Source organism: Echiichthys vipera, assembly GCF_963691815.1.
Source record: "Echiichthys vipera genome assembly, chromosome: 20".
Taxonomy (NCBI): domain Eukaryota; kingdom Metazoa; phylum Chordata; class Actinopteri; order Perciformes; family Trachinidae; genus Echiichthys; species Echiichthys vipera.
Window position 1 is genome coordinate 20,701,160 of NC_139845.1, and position 16,979 is coordinate 20,718,138.

The window sequence follows — 16,979 nt, forward strand, 5'->3', positions numbered from 1 at the left end:
TCAAAAATGACAAACAAAAAGAGAAAATGTTTTTTTTTTAAAAGTTGTTTAAAGCAGCACAGATGTACTCTCAAGTAACACACAATGCTGCTGGTGCAGGTTCATGTTATTTTTGTTAACTGTCCTGTGACTTCAGCATAAAGGAAAAACACTGTTGCTCATATTTCACATATCCAGTAAGAATGCAAAGTTTCATAAAAAAAACAGAAGCTTGGCTGCAAGTACCAATGATATGTTTTTGTCAAAGAAAACACAAACATGTCTGTTTGGTTTGTCTGGTTATAAATGGAAGGCTTGTTGTTTTCGTCCTTGGCCAACATTGCTAAATGTTGTGAAATGGGATGAATCGTCCATTTCTCTTAAGTGGCACTATTCATCATTTGCAGCGCTATGGAATGAATGTCCCCCAGTGAGCCCATAACAGTAAAAATAAACAGAAATAATGCTAATAAGTCTACACCAAAGTGTGATTACAGTACAGTGTATATACATTGCCCCTCTGGGACAGAGATATGATGTAAAACCAATTAGATAGTTATGTAACAAGCACTTCTGCAAACATATGCAGGCATATGCATACTCTTTTTACATAAATACATTAAACACATGAAAGAACACAGGGTCTGACTCCAACCTGTACAACCGCCATTGATATTCTTCTGTTTACCAAGCTAACACGGCTGATAGTTTAGTGATGACAGCAGTCCATGCTAAGCTATGTGCTATGCTAGCAGGCTGCGCCAAGCTCTCCTCTCCACTGCTTACTGCCTGAAGAAGCTGCACTGCTGAGCAAGGCATAGGGTAACATAGGGAGCGTATACCACTGTCACAGCGCATCAACATCTTGATCATCTGTTCAGAACAGTTTTGGTTTATATGGTATCCAACTTTGGATTTAGCCTTTGTAGGGCAGTGTGTGAGAGAAAGAGATGGATGGTCAGCAGTTACCTGGGAGCCTCCAGCGATGGGGATGACACAAGTGAGGAGATTTCCAACCACCGTTTCCAAGGGGAAAGACAGGCCATCTACATGGACGGTGTAGATCAGACCCAGACAGTTCTGTTCAATCAAGGAGGGGGGGTACAACGGTCAGGGGTCAACTAGAGCATGCCATGAATGTTACTGTAATATTGACTTTATATTTATATTTACAGTGAAGGAATAAGTGCTTGGTGGTATGGCTGTAAATGTCGTTAATATAATAAAAAATAAAAAATCAATAGCATGCAATAAAGCAGACCACTCACATGCCATGTCACAATATTAATGTAAGATGTACAATGTTAACCTTGTCAAAAAACAAGAAAAAGTTCAGTGTTGTGTTTGTCCCAAATAAAGGGCCACGGTCTGAGTGAGAACAGCTCGCTACTTGGCTACTCTATCACATGAACATCACTGTTACCCTGACGATAACCTCTATTAACAGATTCTGCAAAGGGACAAGATTTGGGTAGCGGAAGCGGTCTGGTTTCCATTTGTAGTCTGAGTAGTATTAACCAATCACGCCTGAACAGGCTTTTGTTTCACAAAGGTAAACAGTCCGTGTGGGGATCAAGCTAGTCAGAACGCACGCCAAATCCAATCATCACATGACACACAGATGCACACAAACCCAAACACAGGTCGATGCCTTTTCCTAAAAAAGGGCAGAAAATGGCGCTGTATTTGAGGCTGTTGTCTGTATCGTACCCTGAACACCTCGGTGTAGTCCATCCGGGACACCAGCACCAGGCTTTTGGGGGCGAAGACCTGAGCTGGTTGGACAACGGCGAGCTCCTCATCCACCTCATCAGCCTCGCTGGCCTCAGCCTTCTGCAGCTGAACACAGAGAAGAACAGATATAACTGCAGTCACACTGGGCCCAGACTAAAGCTGTAAACCTGGTTTACAAACAGGATTTACAATCGACACAATATGGAGGTGTGTGAGTGATGCAGCAGCAAAGACACTTAAAAACAATGGAGGTCCAATCACCAGTGGAGGGGGCCTCCTGGCAATGTGGTCCAACAAAACCAATTGGCAAACATCAAAGAATGCATTAAATGGATGCAGTTAGCACTGACTTTGATCATTCCAGTAAAAACTGCTCACCTGGCTCAGTCAGGCTGATCGCCCACACATGATATCACTCTCAGCAGATATCATGTGTGCATCATTTTCTGCACCTCATATTACAAAATTGTGCTAATTGACTTCAGTCTGTTTCACCTGTGGGTTGTCCAGGCCCTCCCAGAAGGTGAAGCAGGCACAGTAGTGACGCTCCGAGTTGATGTCAGTCAAAACCGCTACAAAGAAGGAGGTAGGTTGCCGCTCTGGAACAAGCTGCCAACCGCTGGGCTGGCAGAACTATGGAGGAGGAGGAGGAGAGTAGATAGGGGAAAGTTGATGGCAGCATTGGGCCCAGAGGGTAAACAGGGACATGGGTTGGAATCAGAGAGGAACAAAGGGTAAAACAAAGAGATGGATTAGTGTACATACCAACACCTGGGTGACATATCAGCCACATGTTCTTACAGCACCTAGGTGTGATTCATCCAGGGCTAGGCCATCATTAACACAGCAAAACAGGTTGAGAAAACTTTCCATCTACTTTAATAATATGACATCACCAAAGCTCTGATTGAATGATTTGGACAGACCTGAAAGTGTATTTTGCTCTCATTATCTGTTCCAATATAGTTGGTTTAAAGAAGTTATGGTATGTCATTTTCAAATATTTACTTGCACGACAAGAATGTAAATGGAGCAACCAATACTGTCACTGTTGACTGAGGTAGAATAGAAAGTCAATATTAGTTTTTTTCTTTGTTAGAATATGAGATTTTTTTTAATGGTATGCTCATTATTCATAAAGTTGCCTTATAGCCTTGATGTGTTGAGCTGAAGTTGACCTGAAGCCGACATGTGTCAACATGCTTTTATCTTAGGTCAACACACACCAAAACCGTTCATGAAGCAACTTTCAGTTATCCGTTTCACAACTGACTCACATACGCTTTTAACAGCTGACCAGGCAATGACACAATGACACAATGACAACAGTTACCCTCTTGCCCGGGGCAAGTAAAAATAATACTCGGGCAAGTTGAGATTGTTTTCTGGTTGCCCGAACAGGCAAGTGGATTTTTGAGGGATTATTGTTAATATAAAGTCTATTATATACGTTTTTTATAGACTAACAGACTGTTTTTGGCTAATTCACACAAAATAGATATATTTGCACTGAGCAGTGCGCCACGGCCAGCAGCTCTCTTTGTCTCTCTTCCACTTCTTGTATAGTTTGTTAGCATAGCATAATATTGTTCTTGTTAAATATGTTGTTTGTATAGCTGGAGTTTGAAACGAAAACAATTTCCCCCTGGGATGATTAAAGTATTTCTGATTCTGACTTCACTGTAGTCTGCGTATGTGCGCGCAGTTTCTCCCTCTAACTTCTTGTTGGTGCTAAAATCCGAGCTAGGGATGTAACAATGCATCTTAAGACGGTTAAAATCTATTAAAATGTGCGACGATTCAAATTGGTTAAGATGAAAAATGAATAGGATGGTGCTATCTACTTTTGACCTTGTTTGTTGACATTCAAAGATGGCGGCGAGCGCAGCAGGTCGCTCCTGGCTGTTTTATCAGAGGTTCTAACTTAGTTGTGTATCTTCATCCACTAATTTCCTGTCCTACACGCTGTTAGTGACACAGGCTGGCAGCGGTGCGGAGCAAGTTATTACGTAGATCATTTCAGGAATGCCTCAGTATGCTACGTAGGCCTGTGTGTGTGTGCAGGTGAAGAGAGATGGCGGATGAACTCAGAGCAGACGGCTGTAGCTTCTGATGGTCGGAGCAGTTTTAGTAAATGTTGAAAAATCATATTTGCTGACGCTGGTTTGTTTCTGTGGATAACCTGAGTTCTCTGTGCTCATGTAAACACCATATCGGGAACATGATCATAAGCCTCATAAATTGGATATTCATGTCCATGTAAACGCACTTATTTGTGAACGTGCAGATATCTCAGCTTCTGAAAATATAGAAATGCTGATAAAACTTAATTCACAAACTAGGAACACGGGCCAAGCCTTAGTAGTTCTAATTCAATATCCTTATGTATCCTTAGATCTGTACTGATCAGTCTTGTTAAGTTGTGTTAAGTAAAAGCATTTGTGGTCCAGCTGCAGTATTGTTAGTCGTTCCTTTTGTCAGGCACCTGACCTGGTTAAGATTGTCCAAACAAATATGAAGATAAAGCAAAAGAAAAGGCAACAGTGTCTGTCATTTAGTCACTTTAGAACCATATAACCTGTACGGGCAACACTAGATCTGTTGGGTGTTTCCACCACAGACAGTACAGTTGTTACTGATTACAATCAACCACTTAACTAGACGATTATTTTTAGTTTTTAAATTTCCTTCAGCATTGCCTGATGGATGCGCTGGAGGATGTGCTGAAAAACCTTTTCGTTTCTCTATGCTGCATCCAGCGGTCCCTGTATTTCCTCTTCCTCAACGAAGTAGAGAAACATCTGCACCACCATCATGGACTGGAGTGGTTCTGTTTACCTTTTAGTATCGGATCAATGTACTAGGTACCTAAACAGTTACCTTGCACAGCAGATGCATTCTTCCAATAAAAAAAAAAACAAACGTTAGCATTCCGTTCATTCCATCAATTTGTGTCAAATTACTGATTTCTCTAGTAAGTAGCTGTGTCATAACAGGAGTGAGATGGTCATTAGTGTGAATGAAATCCCTTTAGAGGGATTCAAGACCTGCAGCATCCCGTCTGGGTTCCATTCTCGGTAATGACCGGCTTGCTCTACATTAAACCGCGTCCTAACAACACGTGAGCGTCCAACTATTGTGTACTATTGACGCTCTGTCCACACTGGCTCACAGAATGTGTGGAACAGACTGTAAGCTATGCCTAGAAAAACAGGCACATTTCCTGTGCAGCGACTGACTCCCAATACTTTATTTAGGTTTCTGTAGTAAAATGAGGTCTCCTATAGATAACACTTCATTTCAACTTCATGAATCAGCTGTTCTTGGAGTGTTGCAGCAATTTCAACGTGAAATAGAAACAGAAGTTTAACTCAAAACAGCCTCGCTCTGTGCAGCGCTGCGTCCCTCGCGGTCAGTAAGGGATTCCAGTGGAAAACAATGTTTCACACTGATTTTATCACTGATGCTCACTTGTGCTGCATGCTGTTAGGACACGGTGTTACCCCTTATTTTTTGTCTCGCTCCATTGAGCTGCCCAGGGGATTGAACCCCTCACCCTGACAGGGTTAAGTGCGAGTTACACTGGAGCCTCGTCTATGTTGAAGTGTTGACTTACCAACTCTATGCCTTGTGGGAATGGGCTGTCCTCCCAGTCTTTCTCAGGAAACCGCTGGAGAATGCGACCTTGACCTTCACCCTCCACTGCAGAGAGACACACAGAGGGACAAATACAAGTAAGTAAATGCTATTTAGATCGTTTGATGTCTGTTTGTTTCTTCAAATGAGCTAATTTCTGTCTTTTTGTGTTTCTGTTTGAAATAAAATACGAATCCAAGGACTCGGCTGCATCCAAAGACGACGAATACACCCCTGACTGATGTGTAAAGTTATGTGAAACTGGCAACTTCAGTATGAAGACGGGACCTTCAGAGGTGATTCGTGCAGTCACTGAGCTGTTAGTCACTAAAAAGCTCAAGTGCTCATTTGTACTACACATTAACTACTCTCAGGTGTGAGAAACATCTATTAGTCACAGCGGTTTTCTGTGTGTATATTATTGTCAGGTTGGCGTTTTAAATGAGTCCATATCTGCCTGTTAAACAGTCGTGTGATGTGTTCAAATGCTTTTTTGCTGCTGGTTAATGAGGCCATTTCCACTGTTGGTCAGGGCCTGGCTCATCACAGTGGCACAATGACACGACAAAGGGCGACTTATGTAACCACCACAAGCCTGTCTTTCAGCTAAGTTCCATCTGAAGCCCTGCAGGCTGCTTAATGGCATCATTCATCCGCACAGAGAATACATTTATTATCCAATACAAAGGATGTAAATCTAGCATATAACTGCACAAAACTAAATTATTGTCCCATGCTAAATGAAAGAGAGGTTTGCAGCGGCATTTAGACCGAACCTAGACTGTTTGGTGCTCAGATAAATGCTGTACCAAGGGAACTAAAACCGAAGCACACACACACACACAGAGACAATACACAAACAGAAAGTAGGCCAGCTCCCAAAACACACAGGGAAAAGCTGAAGTCACCCCCTCTCCCTTGAGACCTTTTGAGACGATTGGCCCTCACCTCTGAGTGGAGAGGGAATAGCCTGAAGTATGCTGGTACAGTTATGTAGCTTATTTTTTGTATTTTTCTAAAAGCATAGTAGAAACATTAACAATCAAAATTAGGCGCTAATTAATTGAGCATCGCAGGTCAAAAACTAAGTGCAAAGTTTGGTTTAGTATGGGTTCAAGATGGACCTTCGACCTCACATAGAGGATATGATACAACATGAGACTTATATATGGATAATTGTCAGAGGAAATATCACAGTTTTTACAATTATTAATCAGGGAATTCATCATTCGACGCTATTGAAAGAAACATAGTGCTCATAGAACTGGAGTTACATCCAGGTTACTGCTACATATCCCCACAAAGTTCAGAAAGTAAACAGGAACAAATTGTGAACTACATTAGTCCAGCTAAGTCACATTACATTCACCATTTAACTTTTTTTAAACTTGACTTGAGAAGAAAGGGGTCAATGATTATCTCCAAGATGTGCGCGCGCGCGCGCGCACACACACACACACACACACACACACACACACACACACACACACACACACACACACACACACACACACACACACACACACACACACACACACACACACACACACACACACACACACACACACACACACACACACACACACACACACACACACACACACACACACACACACACACACACACACACACACACACACACACGTGTTTTCACAGGGTAACAATACAGGAATCAAGACACCATAGACATCACAGCTTCTGCTACTCTTACGGTTATGAAACTGTAACGTTACGTACGGCAAAATCAGTAAATCCCGACATCCCTAACTTCACAGAACTGAATCTATGAGACTAGAATACATTTCCAATTATTGCCTTTCTGCAATCTTTGAAGAAAGAATCGCAATGCTCCCGCAACGTTAACCTTTCGCCGCCATTGTTTTAAATGTCTGCGCATGGTCCCTCCTTCTTTTTTTCTATGTCCGAACAGGAGCACATAAAATGACGTCAGAACTGCCGTAGGCCTCGTGATCGTACATGTGCAAACGTGCTTTACAAAAGCCCACCTCGCCCAAACGGGCCGTGACCGGCAAGCGTGCACTCACACTGGTCAAACGAACTGGACTTTAGACGTGAAACGTGCTGTGGCACGGTACGGATGGACAGTGTGAGTGCGCCCTTCCCTACATTCTAACCTTTTACTTCCAGCTCCCTTGCTTGGACCACTCCCATCTTCGACCTCAACTACACACCTGTAAATGTTTGTCACTTCATCTTGCAGAGTTGTGACGCTATCACAGTGAAAAAACCTGGCCACAGACAGACAGACAGACAGACAGACACCTTGCGAAATACACCGTGGTAGTTCCAGCTACCGCAGGTGTGAAATAAATAATACAGGTGACATCGCTGTCACAGCTGGTAATAAATTATAGTCTTGTTGTAAAAAGGGACGCTTCAGAACATGTGACCCAGCCAACCCTCTTGGTACACTGTGATGAATCACCAGGTGCAGTACACCAGAGGTGAAACTGTGATTTTAAAAAGCGGTGCACGTGTCGCCTGGCATGGCCTTCTGTTATGTTCAGTAACAATATGCTGCAGTGGATGACGAGGTGTAGGTGTGTCAGGAACAAACACACATTGACAAAACACACACACAAACACAGTGTGACAGTCCACAGTTAGGCTGGTGCAGATACGCTATCAGCCAATAGTCAGGCAGGGTGGGGATTATTCAGCCAGTTAAAGCAGGACATCCTGCAGCTGAGGGAGGAGTGTATGAATGAGCCAGAATATGAGTCTGCTGGGACTGACACGCAGGCCTTATGACCACACACACTACACACACACACACACTCTCCTAAAGAAACCCTCACAAACTAAACCCAGTTGACTCTAAGTGTCTCCTCCTCGTCACCAGAGACTTATTTTCACTTTAACCCAATGATGTCGAGAATATGTGCATGTATACAAAAGGAATCTACGGAATGTAAACAAAACTTCCAATTGACTTCAAAACCAGCAATTACTCAGAAAAATGAGAAGGCACAGAGCGAGATAGTGACTGTGCAACGGTCCAAACTAACTCCAAGCACAGTTTACGAGCCCATTTGAACTAGTAGATGTGCAACAAAATATTTAGCTACACGAACCAAAATGACAGAGAAAGACAAAGATGATTCCATTTGTGTTTCATGTGGCAAATATATCTTTTTCTGACAGTGCCAAGCTGCTCAACATGCTGTTTCAATGAATGCTCCAGGATTCAATGTAGACTGAGTCCCAGAGTGTGTTTTCCTTCCTGCCACAGAGCGGCTCCTTTCTGCTGTGTTGGTGCTTTTGGGGTCACAGCTATAAGCACTGGTTATAGGGATAGTCCTACAAGTAAAAGGCAAAAAATAAAACTTGGTTTCTTTTGGCAAAGAGAAGTTTTCTCTTGTGTTGGAAATGATCAACACAATGACAAAAAGCTCTATTTGAGCCATTAACACTTACAAAGAATGGTTAATGGCTTATAGATTCATTTAAAATCTTACAAGCAAATCTGGTGAAACAGATGTCCATTCATAAGAAAGGTTACACTTGGTATTCTTTAATAGAACCACAGTTATAATTGGAACGTAAACTGCCGTCCACGCTCACTTTATTCATTCACACACACAGATCACGAGGGGAGTTAAGGCGGTGCTGGCAATGTGCGTGTCTGTGTGCTCCCCAACGTTTGCACCAGACATCTGGGTGGGAACGTAAAGGAAGGAAGCAAAGGGTATTTGTTAAACAATTATTTTCTTTTGAGTTTCTTTTTTAGGGCTGCTCCATATGTGCTCTAGTAACAAAGGCAAAAATGACAATACATTAAAACAAAACATTTATAGGTTGGTACTGGCCACCGCATCTGTGCACACTAACGCAAAGTTATTCACACACATGCTCCAAAATACAGTTTACAGTTTACACTCTATTGTGATACGTGCCCATTGTTGAGCTCTTTAAGGCCTCTGCTTTCTATACAATAAGCACAACAGAAGGAATAAAGTTGGACAAAAACCTAAATGTGTGTGTTAATGTGTCCTTAAATTAGCTAGCTATAGATTACATATATACCTGTATATCAGCAAAGCTTACTGTGTTGTATACTATTTCTATAGCAGTGTTTCCCACAGACCGGGTACCAATGCGTGGTGCAGGGCCGTACAGAGACCTTTCGAAGGGCAGGGGCTCTGACATCTCCCCTGTAGAGGCTCTGAATACACATATGTGTGCTGCTTTTATCTAAATGATAATATGCAAATATACATAACTATATGTCTGTGGGTAAAGCAAAGTTCTCTCTTTTTTTAAACTTCCATGTTTCTTGGAACTGGATAATCAGGATCCCATTTGAAGTTTACAGCGTGATGGGGCTGACATTTATGTGATTAAGACATCTATTAGGGTATAATTGTATATATTTATGTGGGACACATTAGAGCCACCCAGTCCCTTTGATCTGCAGAAGTAACTTTTTACTTGACTGAAATATCTTTTTGGCTCCATGACAGAAATGACAGACCTTCTCTTTTGCTTTATATCTTGTTTGTTTAGACAATTTTTAACCAGGCCAGGTGCCTGACAACAGTAACAGTAACAACGATACCAACACTGCAGCTGGACCAGAAGTAATTAAACACAGTTCTATTTAAGAAAGATTATTTCTGGGGTATGAACTGCAAAACAGTGCACCGTTCATTTTCTCTGTAAAAGTTAAACTGGACATATATATTATTTTAAATAACAAAAGCAACAGTTGCATTAAAAACAAAGAAACTAGGCTTTGCCTGTGTTCCTACAGTAGTTAGGAATTTACAAGTTTTTGAAAGAATATCAGCATTTCTCAGATGCTCAGATTTCAGAACAAACTAGAAGTTGGCGTGAAACTGTGTGCACACACCGCAGACTGTCAGCACTCAAGCAGGCAACAGTGAGTTGCGTGTGTGTCTCTTTCTCTCTCTCTCTCTGTGAATGAGAATGACAGGGACAAAGAGTGCTATGCGCAGATGATATCTATATTTTAAAACTTTTTTGTTTAAAATCCCAGAATCAATCTGTGGCGCTCAGTGTTGACTCTGGGGTGCAGTGCCACACATAGGTCTTTGTATGGGAAACACTGTATAGCCTTGTTCACCTCCACCTTTACACATCTTCACCTATACTTGCTCCATTATGCACAGTTCTATATGGTTCATTTCTTGTTTTGAGGAACTTGAGTCATGTCTGTTCACATCAATACTCACATAGTCAGTGACCTAGTGACCTTACTACTAGTAGAGCATACTTGCATCAGTGTATGCCAGCAGTACAGACAGCGGTCTGATCATACTCCTAAATAGGAATGGGCGATATGACTTTATTAGATTGTGAAGGATTAGAACGTGTTGACGATCTCCCAAAGCAGAGAGATCGTAGTATGGTCTATAGGGACATTGCTATGCTCTGCACAGACGTAGCCGGTTTTTATTTTTTCTCAGCCAAATCACACCATTGTCTAGTCCGCCTCATGCCCGCCCTAAAGACACGCCGATCAACCGTTCATAGCGAACTACAGGCAGTGATGAGGATTTCTCATCCCCCATCATGACTGATTTAGAGAGAAGTGGAAAGAAAATGAAAACGAAACTACTGTGTCCGGGCATCTAGTAAGGATGCCCCCTGGGTGCCTCCATAGGGAGGTGTTCTAGGCACGTCCAGCTAGGAGAAGGCCAGGACTAGGTGGAGAGATTAGATCTCAACACTGGCCTGGGAACGCCTTGGGATCCCCCAGTTAGAGCTGGTTAATGTGACCCGGGAAAAGGAAGTTTGGGGTCCCCTGCTAGAGCTGTTGCCCCCGCGACCCGACCCCGGATAAGAGGTTAAAGACGAGATGAGATGTGTCCCTACAGCATGCAAGCGCCACATCACTTTGCATCGACTCCGTCTGTCCACTTTCATAGAATGTGTTGAAGAAACAGGTAACTGTCCCGTGCAACCATGGTCTCCAAATGTGTTTAACATGAGCGAGCACCATCACTTCACAGAGGCCGCCTGCTGCCCAAACCTGCCACACACACACAGTCACTCAAGGTGTGCACATTTAGTAATAGTAAAGAAACAAACATTTTCAACCACCTAAAGAGACAGAAACCTCAACAGTCTGCTGAGAGTGAAACAGCAAGGAGACCAGCCACACTGCAGCCAGCAGAGGCAACAGGTGCTTTAGGAAGCTTTTTGTTAAATGTCCATTGTACTTGGCACAAGTTGGCAAAATTGCACAAACTGATTAAGAAATATTCAGAAAGATTCTTTGGCATGAACGCTTTATTATATATTTTCTCTTTTAGGACTATATTTTTACATGGGGAATACTTGGGTTGCATTGTTCAGTAACTCGCAAAATAATTATAAATCAATGTAGAAAAACGTGATGAAATCGTGATCGTGATTTGACTGTAAAAATAAATTGTGATATTTTTGCCATATCACCCACCCCCCCTCTCAAAGCAATATTGAAGCTACTGCCAGCCTTGGACTAAAACTGAACTCATAAAACTGAAAATAAATTACAAGCCTGTAACCTCTTAGCCTTTCTGGGCTAATCCACCAGACAACAAAAAGCAAAAAGCAACCTCTGCAGCAGGCAGGAGAGCAGAAGACCCACAACATGCAGGCTGTCATGCCAGGGGGCTGCAGTGATACCTCCACCTCCATATCACCTGCTAGCTCCATGACTGACTGGAACAACTTGATCCAGTGTGATGCAAAATTCAGTGACACCCAACTGTAAAAAGACTGCAAAATTCTGATTTAAACACTAACCCTTTGAACAAGTGAGTATTTTATCTTTAGGTGTGTTTGTCCAGGAGATATAGAAGTTCCAACTGATTTCACTTAAACACTGGCTTGCATAATGTCTCTTATCTGTTGGCAAAAAGTTTACATAATTGGGTCACAGATATCAGGGTATCAGGGCAACTGTCAGGGTATTTAAAAATAGAGACACTTTCTCAAGAACAACCTGTATGACATGAATACTATTCCAGAACACAACTCCCTGTTTAGAAATCTCAACTTCAAATGCTGTTACTTGAAACAAAAGCTCAGACTTCACAGTGTTGATCTGACACACTGATTGCAAAGTTCAACTATGTGGGTTACTGAGAGCACAGAGGTCATCTCAAAGCTTCTAACTCTAACTCTTAGAAGAACAAAATGAGGCTGTAACACATCTCTCCTATTATCTTCTCTAAGTGCCAAAACAGCTTTTAAACTGTCACTGTGCACAAATTAGATGCAATGCAATGTAACGTGTAACACATAGGGCTGCCCCCAAATAGTTGACCAAAAAATCCTTAGCCGACCAAAATTTCATTAGTCCATTAGGCGCAGGGAAAAAAAAACAACATTTGGAGTTGTGTCTTGTCAAAATTAAGTGAAAATCTACAGTATGTGACTGAAGGCTGGAGGGCTTTTAATTTGAAGGGCCAGATACAGGAAGTCGTGACACTCAATCACTGTCAGTGATTTTATTTTGAACACAGCAGGTCCCCTCGACATCGTGGTTAGACAGCTGATCATTAAAAGCCAATCATGTCGGGAAAGATGTCTAAAATATGAGATCACTTTGAAAAGAACAAGGATGACCCCAAAGGTCACGTGCAAACTTTGCCGGAAAGATTCTATCACTCGTCCACCACGAACATGACCTCCCACCTTAAACATGGAAGTAAAGTTAGCCTAGCCTAGCTACCTGCCCATGCTCCCACAGTCTCCTTGCTGATTTTTTCTTGCACATTCAGAATTAGAATCTAGAATAATTTGCAAGTGTCTGCAGACTTATATCGCGCGGATGTGCGCACTTGTAAAATAATGGTTATTAATTATGTTGAATTACGTTATTCAATCGCTGGGGCTATACTTGGGGGCTGGGGGGTGGCGGGTGCAGCCCTCACAGAACATAGTAAAATGACAGTATGTATACACGGACACATTTATAGAGAGATCGTAAACATATATAAAGAATGGGTTGAGGAGGAAGTCACCAAACAGATCTGAGCCACATAGCCGCTGATCATGTGCTCATTTCGCCTGTTCTAACGCCATTTTTGATCTTGATCTGACATCTAATATATATTATAGGTGGCCCAATCCATTTCATCCAATCCAGTGCACAGCAACACATTATCAACTACTAGTTAGCAGATGGGCGATTATGTGCCAGAATGTGTAAGCATAATTGCATTCTCTCTCCTTCATAAGGTTTTCAAGTTAATATCTGAGATACAAGTGCAAGAACTGCGTAGAGAAATAAATGTGTATAAAAACAGATCTAATGGACTAAAAACAACAATATACTTGACTGGGTCATACGTCTTCTTTGTTACATCATGCCTGAAGACGATGATTTTGTAAAAAAAAACATAAAGTCATTTTAGGTGAGGCCAGAAGTCTCCTTGTCGGTTGTTGAGTACAGGAAGTGGTGAGAGGTTGCTATGGCTACCCTGCAGCCGACCATACAGGCTAGATTTTTTACTGCTAGAAATAAGGCTGAAATAATGGTTTGAGTTCTGCATGTGACTTTAGGTTTAAAGAGCCAAAATACTTATTTTTTTGGCCTTCAATAACTTCATTCAGATGGAACAGCTGGAGATACACAGGAAATGTGTGAGTGTGTGTGTGTGTGAGTGAGTGAGTGAGTGAATGAGAGAGAGAGAGGAGGGGGGGCATGCAACAGAGGGCCGCAGGTCGGACTCAACCCTCCATGAATCTTTATTGAGAACACAGCGAGCTGCAGTGACTCTCACCATCTGTTTACAGATGACATGCTAAAGACTCTAGCATAGCTAACTAGCATTAGCTTTGTTGCAACTGTCCTAACACGGTGGATCTGTGATGTTAGTCTGATATCCAATAAGATATCCAGAACTTCATTTAAGAATACAGGTGAAAGGTTGCATTTTTTACAACCTGTCAACATGTCGTTATAGTGTCTGAATTGTTGCTATTAGCGTACACAAGAATACCACCTGAATAAAAAGCCACAAGAGCTCAACCGTTCTGACTGTCACGCTTTATGGGACTCATTACTGTCGCTGGCACGTGTCTTTAGCCGTTCAGATTGCTTGGATCAAACCACCCATTATTAAATCTTATTTTTTCCATCTCCTGCGGAAATACCATTGCATTTCACTGGATTGATCCGTAGTTCGTTGGCAAAGCGCAGTGTGCTACCAAAAGCAGAAGGGTATATACCAAAGCCTGATGACACCACACAAACACTAAATAATAACTACCGTACAAGAAGCAAGCTTTGTCCTATGTTTTAGAAAGGAAAAGTAATTAAAGTACTGTACAAGTAAGGATGTCTGGGAAGTATCTGTCACAACATGGCAGAAGTGAGCCAGTACGAGCCCAGAGGCAGCACCCAGGCCTCCCAGCTGCTGTCAGAAACAGTAAAACGCCCGACTGTATAGAGAGAACAACGTGCTCCCTGTCATTTCATACATCTACATTTCAGATGCAACCTATACCGCTACATCAGTTCTTTCTGCTAACATGCAATGCAAAAGTAGGGCAAGAAGGTGACTATTAAATGTAATTATCCATGATAATATCCGTCGGCTTCCTGGAATATGAAATGAGTAAAGTGACAGTTCTGTACCTGGTACAGTGTGTGAACATAAGGAGGTACACCCTTATCAGTACGGTTGGAAAGACAAAAGTGGTGCTGAACGAAACTACAGCTGATGCAATGACTGATGCTGATGAAATGAAGAAGAAAGCTGTAATGAAAAGGTTTACTTTAAACAAATACTACTTAATTGTTTGCGGACGATTCTGCAACATCACACAAAGAGATTAGCTGCAGAATTACACAATTTTTTAAACAATATGCTCCGACATTAAGGTCAGGGGCCAGCTGTTCGGAGTGGCTGATGATGGGAAATCACTGATAGCTGTATCAGACAATGATACTGTATTACATAATGATTACACAAAAACACGATTACACTATTTTCTTTCATGACAGTCTGATTGTTAATATGGATTGCCAAACCATAATCTGTCTATACTGAGGTGTTCCAAGTCTGGAAAACGTCCACCTCAAATCATTGTGCCTGTCCAGGTGGACCAATCAGTGAGCGATGGGAGGCCATTAGATGACGATGTGGCTCTGCACTTCTTGAGTGCCCTCAACCTTGTGAAAAGTGCATGCCATGTTTTTATTTTATGTTGTTGCATTTTATATCATCATATAAGGGCGCACTCACACTGTCCATCCGTACCGTGCCCCGTGCTTTAGGACAAAGCAAATGCACTGTATAGGATGCAACATGCAATAAAAAGTTATAGCCTTCCAATCAACAACCTGTTGTTGTAGACAACATTATCATCATGGGTCATATCCCAGAGAGGCCACTACATTCCTCTTACACGGTGGACTGATGGTGGACTGATGGTGGACTGATGGAGGGCTGATGGAGGGCTGATGGTGGACTGATGGTGGACTGATGGTGGACTGATGGTGGACTGATGGTGGACTGATGGTGGGCTGATGGCGGGCTGATGGCGGGCTGATGGCGGACTGATGGCGGGCTGATGGCGGGCTGATGGCGGGCTGATGGTGGGCTGATGGTAGGCTGATGGTAGGCTTATGGTGGACTGATGGTGGGCTGATGGTAGGCTGATGGCGGGCTGATGGTGGGCTGATGGTGGGCTGATGGCGGGCTGATGGCGGGCTGATGGCGGGCTGATGGCGGGCTGATGGCGGGCTGATGGCGGACTGATGGCAGACTGATGGTGGGCTGATGACAAAGCAAATGCAAAACAAATGCTTCTTGCTGCCCACCTCTCCCAAACGGGCCGTGGCCGGCAACGGTACCACAGCTAGGCGTGGAGCGGTTGCACTCACACTGGTCAAACGAACTAGACTTTAGCTGTGAAACGTGCTTGGGCACAATACCGATGGACAGTGTGAGTGCGCCCTTACTCCCTCCAGAGAGGGCAGGTGTTCTAAAGAAAAAGATCCAGGCTTGAAAGTTAGCATAAGGATTACCATTAGGGTCCCCTCAATGTCACACCCACTGCCATCCGGTCAGATCCAGTTGAATGACTCTAGACTTGGCAAAGCTCCAGCAGGATGTGTGAAAAGCAGACGCCACATACAGCAGTGACGCAAACTTGTATCACTTCCAGTCATACTATATGATGGTGGTTTTAGTTTTAAACAACCAGCGTTTCCAGCAGGTTCCTGCATTTGGAAGTCGTGGCATTTACCCTCATGTTTTATTCAACAAACCCAGCATCTCATCTTTAATTAAGCACTTCACTGTAGCACAGGCTTAATAGGTCACGCAAAAATCATCATTAAACGTTTTAGTTTTAATCAGCTGTTCGATAAAAACAGAGTGTGATTGACTCTGGGCTGGACTTCATTGCAGCCTGATCTCTACTGAGCAGACTCTGGCACCAAAATTCTAGGACCACGGCGCCTCTATCCAGGATATTTTGATTTCTGATTTTTGTACAGTGGAAGGCAGTAGAGACATGTTATCCATCGATATTTATAGTCTATGATCCACACTGGGCGTGTTTAAGCGGCAGCGGGTGAAAAATGTTAGAGCTCAGCGAAGAGCACTGCTGTTAAGGCAGTAGTGAGCAGTCTGCAGGCAAGG

The 16,979-nt window shown here is 42.8% G+C and overlaps 1 protein-coding gene across 2 annotated transcripts in view; it reads right to left on the bottom strand.

Moving 5' to 3' along the window:
* The window catches only part of sbf1 (SET binding factor 1), a 79,629-nt gene that overhangs the window by 43,724 nt on the left and 18,926 nt on the right, over positions 1-16,979 (bottom strand). For both annotated transcript variants that reach the window (XM_083934993.1, XM_083934992.1), the window contains exons 2-5: positions 5,330-5,415; positions 2,209-2,346; positions 1,690-1,818; positions 949-1,059 (exon numbers count right to left, since the gene is read on the bottom strand). In XM_083934993.1, coding sequence (XP_083791119.1) covers positions 949-1,059; positions 1,690-1,818; positions 2,209-2,346; positions 5,330-5,415 — 464 coding nt within the window. The remainder of the gene's footprint in view (positions 1-948; positions 1,060-1,689; positions 1,819-2,208; positions 2,347-5,329; positions 5,416-16,979) is intronic.